This window comes from Peromyscus maniculatus, chromosome 21, assembly GCF_049852395.1.
Source record: "Peromyscus maniculatus bairdii isolate BWxNUB_F1_BW_parent chromosome 21, HU_Pman_BW_mat_3.1, whole genome shotgun sequence".
Lineage (NCBI taxonomy): Eukaryota > Metazoa > Chordata > Mammalia > Rodentia > Cricetidae > Peromyscus > Peromyscus maniculatus.
The window spans coordinates 18904076-18928365 of NC_134872.1; the positions used below are offsets into that span (position 1 = coordinate 18904076).

General features: G+C 43.5%; 1 protein-coding gene across 27 annotated transcripts in view; it reads right to left on the minus strand.

Moving 5' to 3' along the window:
• Window positions 1-24290, minus strand: part of Ank3 (ankyrin 3) — a 612404-nt gene that overhangs the window by 196596 nt on the left and 391518 nt on the right. For all 27 annotated transcript variants that reach the window (XM_076557014.1, XM_076557037.1, XM_076557040.1 and 24 more), the window contains 5 exons: window positions 14171-14272; window positions 13688-13786; window positions 13417-13515; window positions 6332-6430; window positions 561-746 (listed from right to left, as the gene is read on the minus strand). In XM_076557014.1, coding sequence (XP_076413129.1) covers window positions 561-746; window positions 6332-6430; window positions 13417-13515; window positions 13688-13786; window positions 14171-14272 — 585 coding nt within the window. The remainder of the gene's footprint in view (window positions 1-560; window positions 747-6331; window positions 6431-13416; window positions 13516-13687; window positions 13787-14170; window positions 14273-24290) is intronic.

Genomic DNA, 24290 nt, shown 5'->3' on the forward strand with positions numbered 1-24290 from the left:
AAGGACGGCCACACAGAGACCTCGTCCACTGCCCCGTTGCCCCCATAAAGACTTCCAAGCAAGACAGTTCGGAGTCTTCGGCTGCAGCTCTTTCCCTGCGGCATGCTTTCCACAGCTCATCATCTCTCCTGACTGTGCAGCCCGCCTATCACTGGAGAGGTCCGCCCCTCAGGTTCGCACACATTATCACTCGCATTTTGTAACTTGGCCCCGACGGCCGAGCTGCACTGTTCAATACATTGCTTTGTGATATGAAAAGGAAGGAAACTGTAAATGCATGGAAATCCTTTTCTTTGGAGGTGGCCTCCCCTTTCAGCATGCATAAGGCGACATGAACAGCATTCTCTGGTTTCTCAGGTTGAGGCAGGGGAGTGACTGCATTGGCTGGCATGGACACACGTTCTCATTCTTTTTAGTGACGTCCTATTTTTTTTTTATTTTATTATTATTATTATTTTTTTTGGCACAAGCTTGCCAAACGGGAGACCACGTGTTCCTGGAGGTCGCCGGTCTGACTCAGGACAGGGCTGTGAGAGGCTGGGGCAACCCCAGGGCCCTACCTTTGACTCCACGTCCGCGTTGTTGTCGTTCTGCAGGAGCAGAGCCGCCGCCTTGGTGTCATCCTTCCGGGCCGCGATGTGGAGGGCTGGGAGACGCACTTTTCCCTTCGTGTCATTTTCCAGCAGGAGGGACACAACCTGGTCATGACCTTGTTGCAGAGCTACAGCCAATGGTGTGAAGCCGTCCTGGGAACACAAGGACGGGTCAAGGTTGGCCAAGTAGCTACTACTGCTCTGTGATTCAAATGACCAAATCAGAGGGCAATGAACGGGATGACCGAGGATCAGCTTTTGTTTAGGATTTTTGGCGCTCATATCAGATTTAAGAGCACGTAAGCGTGCACCATTTACTTATATACTTCTATAATTACATATGTATATATATTCAAATAAAAAAAAACAAGAGATTTCTACTGTTTGTGAATTTTTCTTCTAAATGACTACTAATCATACATTCATTGGAAAACATTGAAAGTATGTAAAAGTGCTACATAAAAAAAATGATGCCCAAGTGTCAGTACACACAAAACAATCTTTATGAAACAATATTGTCAAGTGGAATCTAGGCAAAATTTTCAACGGAGATTTTAAATGGGTTGTAAGCTTTCTCACTGGTACTTTAAAGATGGGGTAAGTACTCATTATGACCTAGTCTATGTCTGGGGAGGGACAGTGAATGGAGCATAGTCATTACCACTCAAGAAAAGCCTACACTATAGGCTCCTGGCTTCTCCAACCAGTGAGGGGAAATAACAAAGCAATCATGCAGAATCGGACCTCATGGTTAGTTATCCCACCTGTGTATATTTATAGGGACAATATGATGTCGTGATTTATGAACACAATGGAATGATGAAGTTACTAAGCATCATCTCATCTCAAATGCCTGATATTTTTATGATGAGAATAGAAATTTATTCTTCTAGCAATTCTGCTCTATGCAACATGCTACGATTAACTACAGTCACCATGCTATGTGACAGATCCCCACGAGCCTTAATCCTTCAGTGTGACACCTTGACCCTTTGCCCAACACTCCCCAGTGCTCCCCACTGCTGAGCTGAGGGTGCCTCTGCTTCCAGGAGTTCAGTGAAATGGAATTTCAGAATACATCTGGATGTACGCGTACATTCTACACATTGCGTGTCTGCCCTTGGGAGTTCCCTGGGATGTAACAAAGAGGAGTCAGCTATAAACTCCACAGAGGTTCATTAAATCATGTCTGGTGTAGTGTTGCTTACTGGAGAATAAACAACACAAGACAAAACACCCAAGATTGGAGCACACGGCACTTCTACCATGGTCTCATTCCTGTATACCCAAAGGAAGACTAAAAATGATGGTTCCTAGTGAATAGACAGACAAGTTTCTCATCACTTTTACTGTGGTCATGATTAGTTCTGTAGTCCTCTGGTACAAACATTTCAATAAAGCATCAGTGAGGCTGAGGAGGAGACTAGGTACTTGAATGCTAATGGCCTGTTTGGTTTTCCAAAGAGATTGCTTTCATCATTTACTCCTTTGCTGGAAAATTGAGAAATGCCTCCTTCATTGCCAGACTGAGTACAAATCACCACATTCATATTCAAGGCTGTGCAAAATATTGGGCAAAGCCTGTGAGAGACAATTCTGCCCTGTTTGTTCCTATAGGGATCCCATCCACCAGTTTCCCCACTGTCTGTGGGTGTATATAGGAATTTTTACTATGACATCTCCCTTCCTGAGATGACCTCTCTCTCTCTTCTCTGCTTTCAAGTCTCATCTATGCTCCCTTCTATGGGATCTGGCTGGCTGTTTCTCTCAACTTTACTGTCTGAGAAAATAGGAAAGGAAAGGACACTCCTATCACTTTTAGTGAGACAACAAGCAGGACAGAAGCAAGATATAAGCAAGATGAAATCACAGCTTTATCCTTAGGCATATGGAGTATAGAATACAATACAATGTAATATAATTAAAAAAGATTACTTCCTGTATACATGAGTGCCAATGCAAGATTTGTTTTCATAAAGACGAACATTCAAGCACACTCATGTATACACGGATATGATGAATGAACCAAGTATTATCTGTAGAGAAATTTTAGTGTTTTTTTCTCTTTTCATTGTATTTTGTGATTGAAACAGCACAGGTGAATTAAACTTGAGGCCAGTGCAAGAAAAGCAAGGACCCTACCACTGAGTTCTCCATCAAAAACCCCATGCACTTTTTAAAGATGAGAGTGATAACAGGGAATCTATATGAAGACTCAACTTTGCACCTCACTTAAAAACCTTCAGGCAGCCGGGGGGGGGGGGGGGGGATGGCGCACGCCTTTAATCCCAGCACTCGGGAGGCAGAGCCAGGCGGATCTCTGTGAGTTCGAGGCCAGCTTGGTCTCCAAAGCGAGTTCCAGGAAAGGCGCAAAGCTACACCGAGAAACCCTGTCTCGGAAAAACCAAAACAAACAAATCAAAAACAAAAAACCTTCAGGCAACAGGGTAAGGGCAGATATTGATAGTCTAGATCTGTTTGGAGTCATAACAAACCGCTCCATCTTCACTGATACAAACAGTAAACTGCTGAGCCCATGCATCAAGAAGTACTTAGCACGAGAAAACTCATAGCAGATGATCGGATTAGTACCATTAAGAACATGCTCCCAGCCTAAGCCGGTTAAGGATCCATTGACCCCGCTTTGAGTTGTTAATGTGGTCCTGGTTTTCTTCTTAGGAGAAGTCAAGTCAGAAAGGAAATGTGGCCAAACTTCTTGAGAGAAGGGCTTGGCCCTGGTGGGTGCTGGGCACAGCATCACTGTCCTGTGGCAGAGGTGACGCACACCAGGGGTTTAATGATTGTGGTAATCAATAAATTACCTTAAACAGATTTAACCTCATGCTTCAGAGAGGCAAAACATGAAAGGGAGCGATAACGGCAAAAGATACCGTACACAGAGCGCAGAAACGGGCACAAGGTTTTACAAGCCCAAGCCCAAGGCCTTGCTACAAGTGTGTCCTGCTTATTGAACACATACAGTGAGAGAAATGTGGCCCTGGGCACAGCTCAGCAGCAGAATGCATGTTTGACATGGAATCGGGCCCTGAGTTTCATCCTTAGCAACACCAAGAAGAGAGAAGAGAAAAAAGACACTTGGCAGATCACTTAGTAATTTAAAAATCCTATTTAAAAATCTGCAATTTAACACATCCTTCAACTGACCTCCCTACATAGACCTCTGTCTAAAGGACACCAGTAAGGTTGGCTAATAGACAATGCTGCCTTTTGGATAGCTTATCAACAAAATATTTTAATTTTTTAAGATTGATTTATTTATCTACTATGTATACAGTGTTCTGTCTGTGTACCAGGAGAGAGCACCAGATCTCATTACAGATAGCGTGAGCTGCCATGTGGGTGCTGGGAATTGAACTCAAGACCTCTGGAAGACCAGTCAGTGCTCTTAACTGCCGAGCCAGCCTCTTGCCAGCCCCCAAAATATTTTATTTGTGTTGATTTTCTTTTGGTCTTTAATACTAAAATAAAAAAGTATAGAGAGAAACAATTCACCTGAAGAATCAACTATCTGTGGGGAATCAGATCTTATCTACATAAAGTGTGATAGCAACCCACATAAAGACACAGTGTGATGTATTAAAAGATAGTGTCTCCCCCTCCCCACCTCTACTGACTATTCTACAAAACTAAAAAATGGTAACATAAAATTTGTGCTGGTGTCTTTTTTTTTTTTTTTTTTTTTTTAACTTGACACAAGCTATGATTGTCTGGGAAAAGAAGATTCAGTTGAGAAATGCCTTCATCAGGCTGGCCTATAGGCAATTCTGTGAGAGTGTTTTCTTGATTAATGACTGATATGGGAGGATCCAGCCAACTGTGGGTGGTACTACTCCTGGGCAGGTGGGCCTGGGCTGTATAAGGAAGGTAGCTGAGCAAGCCATGGGGAGTAAGCCAGTAATTGGCTTCCCTCTGCGGCCTCTGATTCGGCTCCTGCCTCCAGGTTCCTGCCATGACTTCCCTCAAGGATGGATTGTAACCTGTGAGGTGAAATAAATCCTCTCCTTCCCACTTTGCTTTTGGCCATGGTCTTTCTCACAGAAAGGGAAAAAAAAACCCAAAAACTAAAACAAAGTTAAATTACTAAAAGATAATACTTACTACCCCTTTATTGTTTCTTTTAAAAAGATTTATTTTTTTTATATTCCCTGCTTTGTCTGCATATATGTATTATGTACCGTGTGCATGCCAAGCCCCCAAAGGCCAGAAGAGGGCATCAGATCCCCTGAAACTGGAGTTACAGACAATGGTGAGCCACTATGTGGGTGCTGGGAACACAATGGTGGTCCTTTGAAAGAGCAGCCAGGTATATTGACTGCTCAGCCATCTCTCCAGTTCTCAGTAACTATTTCTTAACTAGACCTGAGAATATTCTCAGAGAGACAATAAATTCTCATGATGTCACTCCCCCCCCACCCCCCCAGCTGTATGGAAGGGAGTGAGACCGTGATGAGAATGCACCTTGGACACATTGCTCCATCAGTCCATGTCGTCTCACTCACTTTTCAATAATGTTGGGTAGCATGTTGTCAGATAGGCACACCGAGACTTACCGATGGGTGCTCCATCCGTGCCTGTTTAGGCACTGTTCAGTTTTTAGAAACCATTACTACTAATTACACTAACAGTCCTGCCCACTATTTTTATATTCACCAATCTATCTGCAGCATAAAGTCTTACCAGCAAAAGACATAGGATTAACTTTCAAGAGGCCACCGGGTGCTGAGCACCCGTGTTGTGGTATTTATCAATTTCAACAATGTTGTAGGAAAATTCTGGTTTCTTCTCCCCAACAGTTTTAACTTTGAACTCAAGGCCCAAAGATTGGATTTTCTTCACCTGATTAAAAAGTTCACGTCCCATTGGTTATTGTCTGTCTTTCTGAATGAACTGTCTTTTCATTCATTTCCTGGGTCTTTCATTCATTATGTCAGGAAGACATAAACTCAACAGCTGGGAGAGGACATAGCCTCCTACACTTCCTGTGCCACTGAACAGCCACACCAGCCTCCCCCTAGAGTGGTGGCTTGGTGCTGAGCTAGACAGACCAGCTAGTAAAATTCATTGCTGAATTGAAAGTGAAGAATTTGCAAGTGTCCGTCCTTTAGTATTAGCAACAGATTTCAAGTGGCATGCTTAAGCAGTGGTGGCGTGGTGCTCATGGGCAGATCAAACAGCTCCATTTCCTAAGACAGCATCAAAGCTTAAATCACTTTTTGAAAGTAATTTTTCTATTCAAGAATGTAGAAGATATCCCCCCCCCCCACAAACACCACTGTTATTTGGTAGCTCAATGCGTATAATAGTTTTATTTGGAAGTATGGATTAAATCTAATTAGTTAACATATATATGTTCAACCATTGTAATTAGCCTAACACTAATTTGGGAAAAAAACACATTTACCGTTAATGTTCACTAAAATGATATTTCAAAACAATGGTTGCCTTGGAGGCAAGATTATTAAGAGGCAAAAAATTTTATTACTAAAATATATTAAAATTAAAATGATAGCTTAATTATAGGGTAGACCAGGCACTTGAGTAGATAAAGAATATCTGCGCGCAATGAGAGAATTTTCAAGGATTAAAAATAGTTTCTAGGGAATCTTGTTAAAGAGTCCCCATGTTAAGTACACCACAGGCCTTAAAATCCTAGTGAGAACATTCTTACAAAAAGCCTTTTGAACCCATGAACTCAAGAAGAATGGCGAGTGTCTCACCTCTGTGGCCAGGCTTTGGCTGGCACCATTGTCCAGAAGAAATCTGACCACTTCCAGGTGGTTCTCTTGGGCTGCCATATACAATGGTGTGAAGCCATTCTGCAAAAGAAGAAGCGAGAGTTGTGTGGGCTGCTATGCCAAGCTGGTACTGAACATGTACATTCTGAGCAGTGCTCACATAAAGTGACTTCTATAGTCCTTTATTGTAAATGTTCACAGTCATTAGAGAACAGCAGCCTACCATGTTCATGATTTAAGTGTAATTCATGATCACAACCACAATTAGACTTCTGATCACACAAATGTAGAGTTAGTATTCATAGTTAGTAGTCTTAAACTTACAGCAATTAATGCACTGTAGGTAAACAAGCATATTCATTTATCATTAACTATGTATGAGATACTACCATGAATAAAATATTTTATTACAGAGAAAAATGCACTCAGTTGTCACATCTCTCAAGCACCAATCACTATTTCAAATAAAGATGTATTATTTTCATATAAAAGTAGGCATTTCAAATAGTTCCAGCTTGGGAAGGAAATTATTTTAACCTCAAATTACTTCAAATACATGACAGACATGAATACACAGATCAAAGGAAGGAAGACCCACATGCAAAATGGGATGGCTGAGTATAACTGCTTCCTGCCAGAGGCAAGGTTTCATGTACCCCAGGTTGGCCTAGATTCTACTACATAGCCAAGGCTAGCCTTAAACTACTGATCCTCTATCTCCTGAGTGCTGGGGTCACAGGTGTGTAATCCCACCATTACAGGATCCCCCTTTTGTTGAGGGCTTACCTTCCTAGCATTAATACCCGAGACACTGGTCTTTTCCAAAAGTCACATTCCTGTTGACTTTCTGGCTCCTAAAAATGTTTGTTTATTGACACTTAATTCTCATTCCATAAAACTCACCTTTATATAATATACAGTTCAGTGGGGTTTGTGTACTCACCAGACAAGAACCGATACAAGGAGCAATCCCACTAATCCACATCATCCCCTCACCCTGCACCTGTTGGTACCAATTTTCAGCATCTGCCTTTTTCTGTAACCTTGGTAACCACGCATCTCTGTTATGCTTCTTTGGCTTTGTTTTCTTTGGACATTTCATACAAATGAGATCACACAGTGCGTAGCCCCGTAGGGTCTTATGATCTTCCTGCTATTCATGCTGACAAAACATATTTTGTGCCCCTTCTACCACAAGAATATTACAGTGTCAATACCAAATGTCCCCTCAGGGACTGTGGTTGAAGACTTGGTTCCATTTTAATGTTCAGAGGGCTTTGGGAAGTGATTGGATCATGAGAGCTCTAATGTAATCAATGGATGAATCCATTACAGATCTGTATTTGATGGCATTCTTGGGAGGTGGTGGAAAGTACAAGGGTGGGGTGCCGGGGGGGAAGCAGATACTTATATTTATATTTTTATATCCATATTTAGCTCTTTCTAATTCCTTTCTGTTTTCTGGCTACCTGAAGGTGAGCAGCTGGGTTCAGCCACACGTTGTCTTTCATGAGGCTTTGCCTAGTCTCAGGGCCCCTAAACAATACTCAGGTAACCCTGAGCCCAACCATACATCTCTGTTTTTCTCACACACACAACATCATGGTAATGAAAATAGTAGTATCCTACCCAACGTGCATTTTGTTTTTAAAGTGAGCATTTTAGTATATGCATTTTAGTTCACTTTAGTGATGGTCAATAGCACCCACATCCATGTTTTCCCTCATCTGACAATGTCTTGTTTATTTTGTCTTGGGGAATTACTCTTCCCTGCTCTACAGGAAGGATTTGTCTTTGGCTGGATACTGAGAAAGATATGCCTGCTCCTCTCTGATGACGGTGTAGATGTGTGGACAAGCTATTTTTGTTTGCCTTTTAGTCTTTTCTCCTGAGTCGAGTTCTCTCCAGTCTCTATCTCCAACCTCAAGAGATGTCATCAAAGGGCTCTCTTACTCTTTGGTTCTAGCTGGGTTTTCCTGCCCTCCACTCATCTATTTTCTAGAACTTTCTGACTACTCTTTAGCTTCTTGTTCTCAGTGACCCCAATCCAAAGACAATAAACTCTTTAGAAATTTCTTTTGTTGAAATCCATTTTTGCTCCTTCGACCGACATAACTCCAATTAATATACATATTATCTATCAATAAAGGATCTACAAGTATCTTTTGAAGAGACTGACTAAAAATCTTGCCACTAGACTATAGCCTATAGCTATCCACTTGTTGGTGAAAAGACACTTGGACTCAGGATGGCCAGATTTGAGAAAGATGGTCCTTCTCCATTTTCATGTTCATTTCAAAACTTAGGAAATTTTCAAAACAAAGCTGGTTTAAAAAAAACAAAGGAACATACTGGAGTCCAATTTACATTTTCTTCTCTATGGCAACAATAGATTTAAGTCCCCAGGGGAAGGGCTGCTAAAGATGCAGTCAGTGAGCTATTTAAAATCTGATTTTATCCAGTATCTCCAGTATCTTCTGCTCTCAATGTGTACAGTAGGGCTATTATATGCATGCAACTCTGCAGACTAGTCATTTTGTAGAGAGCATGGAAACATGCTCCATCACACTCAACCTGGCAGAGTTAAAAAAAACAACAAAAATACCAAAAACCAAAGACCAAAAACCAAACCCCATGACTGAGGTGACATCCCTTTCACCGATGGAGACCTCCTATGCATTCTTCATCATAGTCAACTACTACACACGATCAAGTATTTTGCTGAATCCTGTATGACACTAAGGCCTACGAAAGTCAGTTTAAAGGTCAAAAGGCAGGGGGTATCTAGCCCAGACACCTACACGTCTGACTGTGAGGATCTGGCCCCTCTAACACAGGGGGCATCTGGATGTGGGGAAACCCTCAAGGGTATACAAGAATACAATTGACTTGAGATATTCTGCCTTTGTTAACACTAGTAAAAAAGAACTTGTTCATAAATATATACATATACATTCATACACACACACACACACACACACACACACACACACACACACACACACAGACAAAATACTAGCAGAGACAGACCCTGCCCAAACAAACGCAGTCAGCGATGCCTCTGGATGCAGCCATGGAGGGAGGGGAGCATTTTCACTGTCTTTGGTGGTAATCACTGTGTATTACTGTTCTATTGAGTGCCATAATGACGATTCAGTTAGCCAATGGGGGCTGTGTCCTTAGGCTAGTCCAGTTAACCAGCTTATGCTGGGCATTGGAAGCCACCTTCCCCTGTGCTGGCATTCCAGGTAGGCTGCCATGTGGGTGCTGAAAATGTGAACTCTTTCCCTGCTGAGCCATGTCCCCAGCCTAGTTCCTTTCCTAAGGTACAGCAAAGAGGTTACAGGAATGTAAAGCTACTCAAGGAAGAGTTAAATGATTGTAAAGACAGGAGATCAAAACAATGACCAAAACTCATCTAAAGTAAAAACCCCTAGACTTAGTTATAGCACCCAAATGCACAGGAACAGAATTCCAGTGCTGGGCTATGTCATTTTTATTAGGATAAAGATGATTGTTACGTTCAAGAAAGGGAGTCTCAACGATTTCTTTGTTAAGATTTTAAGGATACATGCGTTTATTATTATTATTATTATTATTATTATTATTATTATTATTATTAGTGTGTGTGTGTGTGCATGAGTGTGTGTGTGTGTGTGTGTGTGTGTGTGTGTGTGTGTGTCTATATAAATGTTGGAGGACAACGTCTAAGAGTCAAGTTCTTCCCTTCCACCATGCGGGTCCTGGGGTTGAACAGAGTTCATCAGCTTAGTAGCAGTTGTCTTAATGAATCACCTCACTGGCCCACTCTTAACTATTTCTTACATTTTTAAGAAATGGCTTGTAGCTGAAATTTCTCTTAGAGACCCACCATCCTCCCTCCTCAACCTAGAACTCGTGATCTTCTGGCTCACCTTTCAAGTGCTGAGATTATGGCTATGTGCCTGCACACCTGGCCCGTCTTCCTCGACTGTGAACATCTTCATGTTTTATGTGTTAGTGCATGGATAAAATCTCTGTTCAAAGAAACACTTATTTTTAAGACAGAGTTTTATGTAGCACAGACTGGCTTTGTACTTGCTGTATAGCCAAAGATGACCTTGAACTCTTGATCCTTCTGCCCCCATTTCCCAAATCATGATCAGAACCATGAACCATATGCAGCTTATGTGGTGCTGGGATTGAACCCCGGGCTTCATGCATGCTAAACAAACACTCTACCCACTGAGCTACAGTGGCAGCTTGGATGTAATCTTCTTTTTTTACAGCAGCGTTACCTTTGGATCTTTGTAAAGCTCCTACTCAAGGGCTGCCACAGGAAGTTGTCACACAAACATCTGGCTCTCCAGCAAGGCCACCTCACTGCCCCCTTGTAGCCACAGCATGGTGTAGTCGGGAGGCAAACGAGGCCAGGTTTTTGATGGAGGGGGAAGGAATTCTGCTGTGCAGTGTGTGACGGGGATCCCTGAGCACAGCTGTGAGGAGCGGGAATTCACAGGCTGCGTTCTTCCCCTCATGGCCTCATCAGTGTGGAACGTGTACAAATTCAAATTCAAACGGATTCGGGCATAGTGCTCCCACTTACGGCATAGCAGGTTTATAGCTGTGGCTACCCTCAGACATAATCAGGAATGTGTGCAAGATCTGAGGGCGATGATGCTCTAATTAGAAATGGATTAAAAACTTTCCCCATGATCTCATAGCTCACTGCTCACCACTAGTTATTTCTCAGTAGACAAAATTACAGCAATATTTTTTTGGGGGGGGATATCAGCTTAAAAGTATGATGTAAGCCATTGAGATGGCTCAGCAGGTAAGTGTGTTTGCTGATAAGCCTGACTACCTGAGTTGGATCCCCGGGACCCACGTGGTGGGAGGAAAGAACTGACTTTGCAAGTTGTCCTCTGAGTTCCACATGTGTGCCCTAGCTCACACATGTCCCCGTCCCCCACATAAATAAACGTAACTTAACCATTTTAAAGCACACTGTTTTTCTTTTTCCTTTGTAGTTGACTTGTTCATACCTGAAAGTGTATTGGCTAAACTTGAATTTTCTATCATTACTTTCTGGAAAGGCAATACCATTCAAAGTGAACTCTCATAGACAATGTAACAAAAGGTCCAAACCCAGGGAATTAGAAAAAAAGGAGTGCAAATGACCGAGGGACCCTGCGGCTGTTACTTCCCTGACACTGATGGTCACTAGGGCCGAAGCTCTCATAGTGATGCCATAAATCATTGTAATTCTTTAGATGTCCCAAGTAGAAGAGATTCATCAGCCAAAGATACCCAAAGTCAATGAACCAAGCAGAGTTAACACAGAGAGCAAAAGACCACAGAATAACTATTAAAAAAAAAAAAAGTGTGCTTTGGGTCACTGTGATAACTCAGTGAGTAAAGACAATTGCCTTCAGGCCTGACAACCAGAGTTCAATCCTCAGGACCCACATGGTGGAAGCAGAGAACTGATTCCCCCAAGTTGTCCTCTGACCTCTCCCAGAGGGTGCGCTCTCTCTCTCTCTCTCTCTCTCTCTCTCTCTCTCTTGCGCTCTCTCTCTCTCTCTCTCTCTCTCTCTCTCTCTCTCTCTCTCTCTCTCTCTCTCGTGTGTGTGTGCGCGTGTGTGTGTGCGCGCGCACACATACACATACACACACACACACACACACACACTAAATAAGTATTATAAATTTTTTTTTAAGCGTGTTGACACTTTTTCTCAAAGGTCAAAGACAGACTTGTAAAAGTAAGTTTATGTGAATTGTCTAAAGGAAGGTAACAATAATCATGAGGGGTTTTCAGAATGCAAAAATGAAAGGCTGGGGTCATAGTTCATTGGCAGAGTACTTGCCAGGCATGCACAGGGTTTAATCCTCAAATACTAAATGAATGTGACTGTGTGGATAAAAAATTACCATGTTTAACTTTTCCAATAAAATGTTGGTACCTTTATTTCCCTCACTTGCAAGAAACACATGAGAACTCAAAAATCTCACCCTTTCCACTTCATCTTTTGATTTTCAGATTATTCTCACATCAAACACCCAACAGGAACCCAACCTAATTCTTCCCATGCTTCTGATCCCAAGGCTGAGAAATCCCATCTTCACAGTAAGAACCATGGGCCGCATAATCCCCTACTACCACTAAATCCTGGGGCATGGGCAAAATGACAGGCTTGTCCTGTGATCAATATGCTCAATGCCCTTCACTCTGGTGGCACCACTGACAAGCGACAGATGCTCTAACTAGGAACAGGGCAAAGAAGGCTATGTCCTCTGTGGATGCTGCTGCCTCGGGAGATGGTCGCTTTGCTACATGACCTCTGACGGAAGCTGTGCACAGATGCTGATGATTGGATGACGAGCATCCGTAATTTGAAACCAGTCAAGTAGAAAAGCTAATTCTTTTAGATCCAAAGACTGTTATTAAGATGCTAGGCAATCTATGGTGCTCTTCGGAGGACATCTTACGAGTGTTTACAGAAATGACATGGGGGCTTCTATTCAGCACAAATAGCCTGAACATTTTAAAGACTGGAGACTAAAGTTTCTGGGTTGTTTTTATTTTATTTTATTTGTTTCAGTTAGCAACAATGCTGCCTTCCTTCACATAGAGGGATTAAGTAGTTTCCTCCAGTGTCCAACTATTAAAGCACCATGAGCTCTGAAAATCCTGAAGCTTTTTCTATAAAGTTTCTTCATTTTCCATGTAAAGTAGCAACACTGAGACTGGATTGAGGCTTGACAGCATCATAAAACAGTGTAAAGGACCCCATCTCGAAGATCTGCTGAGCGTTTGCATGTGACTGTCAGCCACAGCCGTTCATAGGTGGATCTGTCAGTCACGGCCTTTCTGAGGTCGACCACGGTTGAAAATTCTACCCCTCACAACACAGACTGTAAATAAAGATACATATAAGTTCAATGAACTCTGATAACTACTTGAAAACAATCGAGCTTGCAAGTGATGTGCCCTTAGCTGATGTGCAACTCAAGCAAGTGCTTGATCTAGAAGCCGTACAGGTAAGTGATGTTCAAAGTCCTTTGCAATACAGTTGTAGGTTTACCTGAGATTGTGCGTTGACGTTTGCTCCATTCGTAACCAAGACCTTGACCACCTCCGCTTGCCCAGCCAGAGATGCGATGTGTAAGGCTGTGTTTCCTTTCTGTGGAACGAGAGGCATGGTACATGAGTTCACAGCCTGCTCAATGTCTCTGTGATGCACAGACAACAGAGCTGATGAACAGCTCATGAGAGTGATAACCTTATTCTTGCTGAGGGTTGACCCTCTATAGAACTAGGCAGGTGACAAAAAGCACCGAGCCCATGACACTGACCTTTGTAGCCGCATCGACGTTGGCTTCCCTCTGTAGCAGCTCGGAGACCACTTCCACATGGCCTTCTTTGGAAGCAAGATGGAGTGCGTTCAACCCATTCTGATGGAAAGTGAAGGGAAAGCGAACTGAAAACTGAGTACTCAACAGTCCATAGCCCACTGCATGCTCTTCAGATGACCCCCTACCAATGTCCCCCATGTGTGTGCCACGTGGGAATGTGGAGCAGGAATAAAATATGGAAACTAGGAAGAGGGGGCCATTACTTACTAAATATTAGGAATCATTAGTTGCTATATTCCTGCCTCTCCTTGTATCCCTTTGACAGGGCCTAATAATCTGACAACATCGGGCTGACAAAATTTAACATCTACGAAAACAGCCTCCTGACAAACGGAGAAAAATCTTGCCAGTATTTCAGGAGAGCTCTAAGGAACCCAAGAGTTTTGACTCAAATACCAAACGACAACCACAACCACAGCTGACCTGGTTGCAGATGTTGATGTCGACTCCATTTTTGATGTAGTCGAGGGCCTTCTCCAGGTGCCCCGCCCGAGCTGCTCTCAAGTAACTTGCGTTGGCATCAGACTGAGGAGAAAGAAGAAAAAGCATTGTGGTGATCAAGGAGGCTAACACACCTATGGATGAGCACCCAGCTAGTGGCACAAAGCTGGAGGGAAGCCACTGGACGGTTCTATTGCCGGCATGGAAACACTGACAACATTCTCTAACAAGCCCAGAGAAATAGGGCGAACTCTTAGCCCAGAAGTCAAGCGCACTGGCTACTCCTGCAGAGGACCCAGGTTCAATTCCCAGTACCTACACATAGTGACTCACACCCATCTTTGACTCTAGTTTCAGGGGATCCAATGCCCTTTTCGGGCCTCAGTGGGCACCAGGCACACACACTGAGCACAGACTGACGTGCAGGCAAACGCTCACACCCGTTAATAAGGAAGTTCCAAGCACACAGATTTATTGCTTTTGAGATATCCAAACTTACTCTCAATTGAGAGAGATAATTTCTCAAGAAATGTGGCCATCCTAAAGCAATACACAATCTCCAGGGAAAATCCTACACTGTCTTGGGCACCACAGCTGCTCTGTACCAGAAGCTCACCGATTCCATTTTCCTGTGTTTATCACAGCCGATTTTTCACCGGACGGCTTCCCAAAGCAAGGGGCACATTTTCTGTTGCTGCACGGCCTCAAGTAGGTATTTTCAGTTGCTAACTTCCCACTGTGGTGCTTAGGGGGACCCTTCCTGCATTAAGAACATGTTTTTCTACGTGAAGAGCATGCCGCAATACAATAAAATAAAAAGGAAAATAAAGAAATAAAAGCATGCAGCGAAGACATGAAGTGTAGAGTGAATTGTCGATGTTTCCAAGCTGGCTGAGGCCACACAGCCTGGAGCGCTCTCTCAGGAACAGCGTATGACATCTAAACACAAGAAAATAGGCAGCCAGTTCACTCTCCGAATGCTGCTCATCTCTGACACCAACAAAGGCAGGGGAAACCCTTTCAGTGGAAGAGGACAATACGACAATGGAAAGAGACCCCTGCAAAGATGGGCCCGCACACTGCAGGAAGGAGACTGTCGGGCGCATCTCAACTCCAGAGCAGCATTTCCTGAGACTGGATCCAGAAACATCTCCCTACCAGTTAGAAATGCAATCATGCAGGGAAAGGCTTCTAAGAGGAGTATGTCCACTATCCACCTCCATGAAAGCCCCCTTGAATGTCTCTCCATCTTTAAGGCCCAGTTAATGCTCTTGCAGCTCCCAACACATCCATTCCATCTAGTACTGGGCAGTTTACCACACAAAGACATAGGTGTAAAAACACCTGTCCTTCTCCCACACGGAACTGTAAGCCTTCAGAACAAGCAAGGGTAGATCAGGAAGCACCTGTCTGGGAAGCCACCCAGATGATGGGAAGCCACCTAGATGGCAGTCTTTGAGGAACACCCATTCAGGCCTGGCACCTTAGCCAAGATGAAGGAAGTTCTGGTCTGCCAAAAGGTCTTTGGTTCTATGGTGTAAATATAAGTGAGCACTGACTTGCGAGGGCCCTCCCAAGAGAGACCACTGCCCCCGGGATCCCTGTCACCTCCCCTGTGTCACATGGTGGAATATCCCTTATTCCTCACTACGATTAGCATTTTGATTTGAGTGGTCTTTCTCTGGGGCCCACTCTGCTCAGTGTCCAATGCATACCACCTTCCATGCCCAGTACCACTCACAACCCTTGGTGACAACTAAACATGTTCTCAGAATTGCCATCTGTCCGGAGGGCCAACTCTTCTCAGAAAAAGCAGCGGCCAATGCATAAAACTTCTTACTTCCAGACTATATAAGCTTAAGGAGGCATCAATCTCGGGCCTGGTTGGGTTGCCATATGCCTTGACCTCGTACAGGGAAGAGACCCTGTGTGTGGCACCCATCTTTCTATTTCCCTTGAACTAGGAGCAACCTTGACGTATGGCAGGTGCCTGTGACGGTTTTGTGACTGAATCAATAACTACACACATTGGATAGAAATAACTAATAATCACATTTAGTTTGAAACAGTAGAGGAGCCTTCCATGGCAGTAACAGCTGCAGCCACACGATTTAGCTTGAGAATTTGCTTTGACTCAAAGATGAAGGCCAGAAATCAAACACCGTGTGTCAGAACCAGGGCATTCGGAGAATACTCCAGTACTATCAGAGGGCTGGTTTCTCAAATGACGAGTGAAAGTTATAAGCTAATTTTCTTCTTTTAACTACCACACATAGTTGACCCTGATCATCTCAAGATATTTGGATCTTTCCTGTTTATCCACATATATTGACTCACTTAGCTAGGAATCAAGAATACTTTAAAAAAATGTGGGGCCTGTACAGGTACACCAGGGTGGGCTTATTTATTTATTTTGTGCTGTCTTTATTTTTAAATAATACTATATAACAATTACTTCCATAGCATTTACTTGATACTAGTTGCTCTGTGACTAAAATCAAATCAAATCAGAATTTGCATTAGGCATGTAAGTCATTTATACAGGGTAGATAACGAGGGGTAGGCATGGAGAGAATATGTGTGTGTTAGAGTTCCCAGCAGTCAGTTTGCAGGAATTCAAGGAAAAACTGCAGTGTGTAAAGAGGCCTTCTCCTGAGGGAAGGTGGGCTTTTCAAGTTCAGACAGAGGGGTTGGGGATTTAGCTCAGTGGTAGAGCGCTTGCCTAGCAAGTGCAAAGTTCAGTCCTCAGCTGGGGGGGCGGGACACAAACAAAATCAAGTTCAGATAGGGCCAGCTGTGCAAGGAGATCTCACTGTGTGCTCATATCTGACCCTCAGTCCTACTTGACTGTGGTTCAGTGCCTGTGCATGGAAAGGCTGTGTTGCTGACCTGCAAACAGAGTGCTACCAGTTTGTCTGCACATCTCTGAGGCCAGAGGCAGGAACTGTGAGCTGCACACACGGATTCTGACTCGGGTACCTAAAAACTGCAGCTAAGGAGGCTAAAAGGAGGTGTGATAATTCAAGGAAAAGAGCCTCTGAACTGCTTCCAGATTTAAAAAAGATCTGGCAGTTCTGTATGTGGCCCATTTTCCTCAAAAAAAAAAAAAAAAAAAAAAGTCCTATCCAAGACTCTAAAAGCAAAACACACACAACTAGTTTGAGCTTGCATTTCTTCTTTCTTTTTTATTTTAACCTATCTAAGGCATGGGTCCTCATGAGAATAGTGAAAGTTACCAACTATGTTCTTTCCTTCAATTACTGCACATGGTCAGCCTTTATCCTCTGGTTCCACACTACTTTAAACTATGTGTGCTGAATAGATACAGTGTTTGTGTTTTTCACATATCATGACTTCCTAATATAAAACTTACACAGCATTTATGTGACCATCATAAGTAGTCTAAATAGAGCCATGTGCATGCAATGCATGGGTTCTATGAAAATACTACACCATTTTATTTTATTTTTTTAAGATTTATTTATTTATTTATTATGTATACAGTAATCTGCCTGCATGTGTCCCTGCATGCCAGAAGAGGGCACTAGATCTCATTACAGATGGTTGAGAGCCACCATGTGGTTGCTGGGAATTGAACTCAGGACCTCTGGAAGAGCAGTCGGTGCTCTTAGCCACCGAGCAGTCTCTCCAGCCCACTACACCATTTTATATAAGGCACTTGAGTACCCATGGATCTTGGAATAGGTGGGGCTAGGGTATCCTGGAATTAATGTCTTTTAGACACCATGAAAGGGGTGCACATGCATGTACACCCCAAATCTGCATACATATATGTGTTGTACATGCTGCACATGTATATGTAATTTGCACCCCATTTTAAGTATCCCAGGAGGCTAAGGTTTTGTTTTGATTTAAAAACTCCTGCTGCGTCACTGACATACTCTCTAACAGGGCTGGTGAGATGGCTCAGTGGGTAAGGATGCTTTGCCATCAAACCTGACAACGTGAGTTCAATACCAGCTCCCTGGAGTTGTCCTCTGACTCCTACACATCAACAGTGGCATGTGCAATTCCACCTCAAATAGATAAGTCAATAAATATAAAACAAGCCTTTCTAGAGCACATCATCCAACAACTGCTTTTTTTTTTTTTTTTTTTTTTTTTTTTTTTTTTTTATCTAGAGACCCTGGTACTGAGTGGTTCCTTGAGGTCACTTATTTGCAGCCTCAGAACGTCAGGATCAGGAAGGGATGAGTTATCTTCACTGGTCTCAGCCCTTGGTCACTCACACACCATTGCCACTGTCACAGGAGAGCAAGCCTGCTTCTGGATATTCTACCAGAAAATGGCAGAGGGGCTGGGTAACAAGAGAAAAAGCCAGAAAACATGAGCAAAGCCAGGCCTGTAGAAAAATGATAACTCCGAACATGATTTATTTAAGTTCAAGGAGTTGCTCATTTCCCCCGCTCAACCATCTGAAAGCGACTCAGTACATCGTCCTGTCTTGCTTACGTAGTGGGCACTGACTGCATCTGAGTGGCCACAGCACTACCCATGATGTACAAAGGAGGCTCCATCTACCTTCATCTCGGTATCTTTTGCTCTCTTCCAACTCTCCTGTGTACAGCAGGGTAAAAGAGCTGCCCCTTAATCTGATGCCACAGCCCCATCAGCCCATCACGAGCTGCAAATATTCTAAGTTGGAAATGATATATGTAATCTACCATCCATCCTGGGTTTAGCAGCATGGTATCCTAGCAACACAGTATCCTAGCAACACAGTGTCCTAGAGAATACCAGTGGTTCACCCTTGTGATCAAGTGGCTGAGTGGGAGCTGTGGTTCATTGCCATTGTGTTATAAAAGTGTTACAGTGCAAGCGGCTAGCCCAGAAAAAGACCCCGATTCAACACTGTAACCATCATTTCTGCTGATTGCAGGCAGTTTTTTCTACCCTCATAGACTTGAAAAATGTCATTAAGCTATTGTTAAGTCTGGGATCCTCTGACACACCTACATTTTATTATTTTCTTAACATTAAAAAGCTCTATAAAACACTCTGTAGTAGGCACACTATTCTATTTAAGCTCTTACCTCCTCAAATAACTAGGCTTATCTTTAACACAGGCTACACACTATTCCTTCCTTCCTTCCTTCCTTCCTTCCTTCCTTCCTTCCTTCCTTCCTTCCTTCCTTCCTTCCTTCCTTCCTCCCTCCCTCCCTCCCTCCCTCCCTCCCTCCCTTCCTCCCTCCCTCCCTTCCCCTCCTCTTTCTTTCTTTAAATCTTGGACATTCTATCTGAACAATGCCCCATTCGCATGTTGTATTTAAATAGGCATCTAAAGATGGCAGCTGACAATGTCCATGGAGGGAAGTCAGGCACAGAGAGAAGCTGAAGTCTCTTGCACACTTAGCCACACAGAGGAGGCCACTGCTTATAGATACAGGGCTCAGGGATGAATGCAAACTGGCAGGCAGCATTGGCTTTCCTTCAGCCGCCCAAATCTAAGGGACAACGTGAATCTGAAAATCTCTTTTGACATAGTTGATGTCTTGTTTCCTTGGCCATCCTTTTAGCCAGGAAAGGAAGAGGAATCATGTGCCTTTTGTGAAGGAAACAGCTTCGGGGATAGAGCCACACACTAGTATGAATTAGTCTCACAGTTAGGCCTCCTCACCTGCCCCAGAATATTGATGGCATTGAGCAGAGTTCAGTGTCTGCAAAGAGCAATCGTTTGCTGAGTGGCAAGTCTCAGTAGTGAGTGACATGTCCTATCTCTGACGATATGCTAAGCATTTGCAGGGGCTTATGCTAACTCAATTACATCACTGTAACTTACTGTAATATGCACTACTTGTATAAGCACTTAATAATTGACCCAGCTCTTGTAATACTTCTGAGGTGTAAAGAAGCTAGAATGATGTCCTTCTAAGATTCAGGTCCATGTGTGTCCTCAGCATATGACCTTATTTGGAAGTAGGCTCTTTGGGGGTATGTCTGGTTTGATAAAGACACATCCAAAATGAGTCCTGCATCTTATTAGTGTCCTTGTACTATGACAGCACTCATGGAGGAACAAGAAAGAGAAAGCCATGCAAGGACAGGGGCAGAAAGGAGAGCCATGTGGCCTCTGGCAGAGGCCACCAGCAGTCCCCAGAAACTGGAAGAATCAAGGAAAACATCTTTCCTAACATCCTTCAGGAGAGGTCCAACTGTGCTGGCCCCTTGATGTCACAGAGATTGATTGTTGGTACCCTTGATTTTGGCCTTTGAACCCTCAGAACTTTGGGAGAACAAAGCCATATTTCTTTAAGCCACTCACTTAAAAAATTTATTTTGTCTGTCCTGAAAGATGAGCACAGTAGGTACAATGACTAGTCCCACTTTACAGAGGCACTCAAGGGCCAAGGTAAGGACAGGTGACTTCTCATGGCATGCACTGTGTGAATGATGGGGGTGAAAGCCACTTAGATAATGTAGTCTAGGCTGTGGATCACTGTCCTAAGAATGGACTTCAAAATTATGAACTAAGGTATCAGTTTTGTGGTTCATGCCATAGTCCCAGCACTTGGGAGGTAGAGATAGGAATGTTGGGATTCTGAGTCAAGCCAAGGCTAAAGAGTGAATCCTGTCGGCCAGTGGTGGTGCACGCCTTTAATCCTAGCACTCAGGAGACAGAGGCAGGTGGATCTCTGTGAGTTCGAGGCCAGCCTGGGCTACCAAGTGAGTTCCAGGAAAGGCGCAAAGCTACACAAAGAAACCATGTCTCAAAAAACCGAAAAACAAAAACAAAAACAAAAACAAAACAAAACAAAACAAAAAAACCACAAGAGTGAGAACTTATTTCAAGGGGGAAAAAAAAAGAAAAGAAAGTTCAACAAAACAAAATTAAACAAACAAGGCAAATATACCAATTTACAATTCTGTGATTTGAGATCACTGACTGTGAGCCCATATTCTTTAGAAATGGCTCCTGGTGATGTTTCACCATCTCTAATGCTGCCCATAGTCCAAAAGGAACCTGAGCTCTTTTCTGCCAGGTTCGACCAACCCAAGGGTAGTTAGAAAACAAATGCTTGTCTTTGAGGACTGTTCACCTTCTGGGCTACACAGGTGAATTTCTGTCTCAAACTGGCAATGCTATGAGAGATTCCTGAGGGTTACAATCCTCAGGGGAGACTTCCTTTCCCCTGGGGCTTGTGTAAAATGGAGCCAGGAAGGCTCTTCTTGTATTTGCTCTTTGACAAGTTTATTTCCTGTCCACCTCGGCATTGCCATTCCGTATAAGAGCTGTGGGGCTCATCAATGGAGCAGGAGCCCTGGGCATCTCCTAGGCTTCACCCCTTGCATTCATGGTTGTTGTTTCCATGTTACCTTTGACCCCTGCAGTTCCTCTGCCTCAAAGGGCTGACCTTTGTTGTCTCCCCCAATGTCTGAGCCTGCTGTACAGCTGAAAACATACCCATCTCCTTCCTATCCTGCATTTACTCTGTTCCTTGGCTAGTTCAGGCCTTAGATCTGGCCTTTTGACCAGCTCAAAAACCACCGCCACCACCAACGAACTAACAAAACACCAGTTGTCAATAATTTAATTTGTCAGAGGTATGGAATAATCCTGGGCAGAAGTTTCATGAGTAGAGGTCTCGTCCAAGGAAACACAGCCAGGATCATAAGCCCATACACTCCACACCAGTGGCTTTCAAACTGGGATCCCCATGGCTCTGAGTTTGGGACCTCTGTGCAACCAAGGCTCAGTAAGCCACTCTAAGTGCTCACCTTCAGTTTCATTCCAAGCGTGTGTGCCTTTATTCTGCTTCAACATCAGGGCTGGAGGATACATTTCCTTTGAAAAAGGGTCTCTGCTTCTCAGTATCTCCTAGCCATTCACTTCTAACTCACTGTCTCCTACCCATTTGCTGGAATGATTTCAAAGGTCCTTAAAAACCGGCCCAAACACATACTTCCAATCTGAGTTAAGACAGGGACACTCTTATTGAAGGCAATCTAGACAACTTATCATTCCTGGACTGGCCTTCACAGTCCCTTAACACTGTGGCCTCACCCACAACCATAACTCTGTTACTGGTGCTCATCAGTCCCCTGCATGCACCCTTCACAAGATGATCCTCCAACAGATTCACAATGAAAGCCTAGGTCCAGCTCAAAGAGTCCACATTGGTTATTTGATTAGATCCCTTCTCTTTCTGGGCCCCTACACTATTTTCTCTATTCTGTTTATGTACTAGTTGCTCCATAAGGAGAGATTGTAATCTTGTTGAAGGCTGATCTTTACCCTCTAGCTTGAGGGTGCAGTCACCCACACAATGAGAATTCACAGATAAACCCACAGCAATGAATCAAGAAATTCATCGGGAAGAGCTATTTCCACAACTTGGGTGAGCAGCTAGGGAAAATGGAGGAAGAAGCAGGACTTTGGAGGGATACTTGGTTGGTGAAGAGAGAAAAGAAAGGAGGACTATGGAGGGTCGAGAAGTAGAAAGGACAATCTTTCTGGGAAGGAAGAAATCCCTAGAGAGATGAAGAGCCAAGGGAGCTGCAGGGAAGAGCTTCGCCCCGGATACAGCAGATACAGCCTCGTCTCAAAGCTAGGAAGCCATGAGGGGCTCCGGGTCAGCACATAACCTGTGTATTATCCGAATTAACAGTATAAACAACAGAAGCCTTGCTGCCAATTTTCCATTCTTCAAGAGCTGCCCCTCACCCCGAGTTCTCACCCCAGAGATGGAGACTCCATTTTCTGAGATGGAATGTTCTGATGAAGACAGCTTAGTTGAGTCTAATACACATCCTAGGATAACCTGAGTCAGGTTATCATTCAAATACTGCTTTGTCAATATTCGCAGTAGCCAAGAAATTAAAATCAACCTGAGTGTCCCTCAGTGGAGAAACCAATTAACATACACAATGGAATCCTACTCAACCATAAAAAGAAATGCAATGTAGGGACCTGGGTGAATCTGGGAGATGTTAAATGAAATATGACAGGCAGGGAAAAGCATATGCCATATGACCTCACTCACACATAGATTTGTTCAAAGGCGATCTTACCGAAGTTGGAAGCAAAATGCTGGTTAGGGGAAGGTGTCGAGTGTCGGAGGGTGACTGCACACAGAGAGGCTAACCAGTAGGTGCTATTAGCAGTTAGGAGTATGTTAGCTACTGCACAGGCAGGTAACTGCAGCTAACAACACGGAACTGTGTGCCCCAAAAGGTTGAAGGAGAGGTCAGGGTGTGCTTTCGCCACAGAGGTAATGAACGGTTAAGATGGTATCTATGACAGTGACCTTGACATATCTTTGAGCACCAAATACATACACACAGACCTTAGACAAATGTGTAAACCACGAGCCTACCAACAATTAAATAAAAATGTGGTTAGGTGTGCTAGCATGAACTGAAATTTTGGGAGAAAGCACCCAAATGGAAAAGTGAGGAATGTGAGAGGCGTTTTGAAGGTGTTTTAATTGATATAAAAGAACGTTAAGGTCTTAGCTAGATAGAGTAGCACACACTTCTAATCTCAGCACTTAGGCTCTGCCTCAACACACACACACACACACACACACACACACACACACACACACACACACACGAACGGGGATTAAATATTAAAGCCCAAATTAAAAATCTGGCTTTCAATAATCTTTCAATTTTTACATGCCACCACTTTCTCCCACTCTTTCATGCCCCACTTTCCAAAGACAAAATTTATATCCAGACACTGAGGATATGGACCTTTCTTAGAGTGCCAAGCTTCATTGATGAATACATTAACAGGTGTATAAATTATTCTCATTCAAGAAAAGCCTAACAGAGCAAGGCAGCTGACTTATCAACACTTTGTGTGTCATTTACGGCTTTGAAACATAACCAGAGCCGCTTGGCAGAGTTTTTCAAGATAACTAATGTGATCCAGGACTAAGTCACTAACGCCACTTAGAATGTGATGTCCTTCACCCAAAATAAGCTGAGTACCCCAAGACCTTGCTCTTCTGTGACCAAGGTTTTGGGGGTCAGGTATAGATCCGTGTCTCCTGACAAGCACATCAAACAAAGAATGGATTCCTCCCCCCCCCCCCTTTTGCGGTGCCTGGCAACATACGATCTTATATTGTTGCAT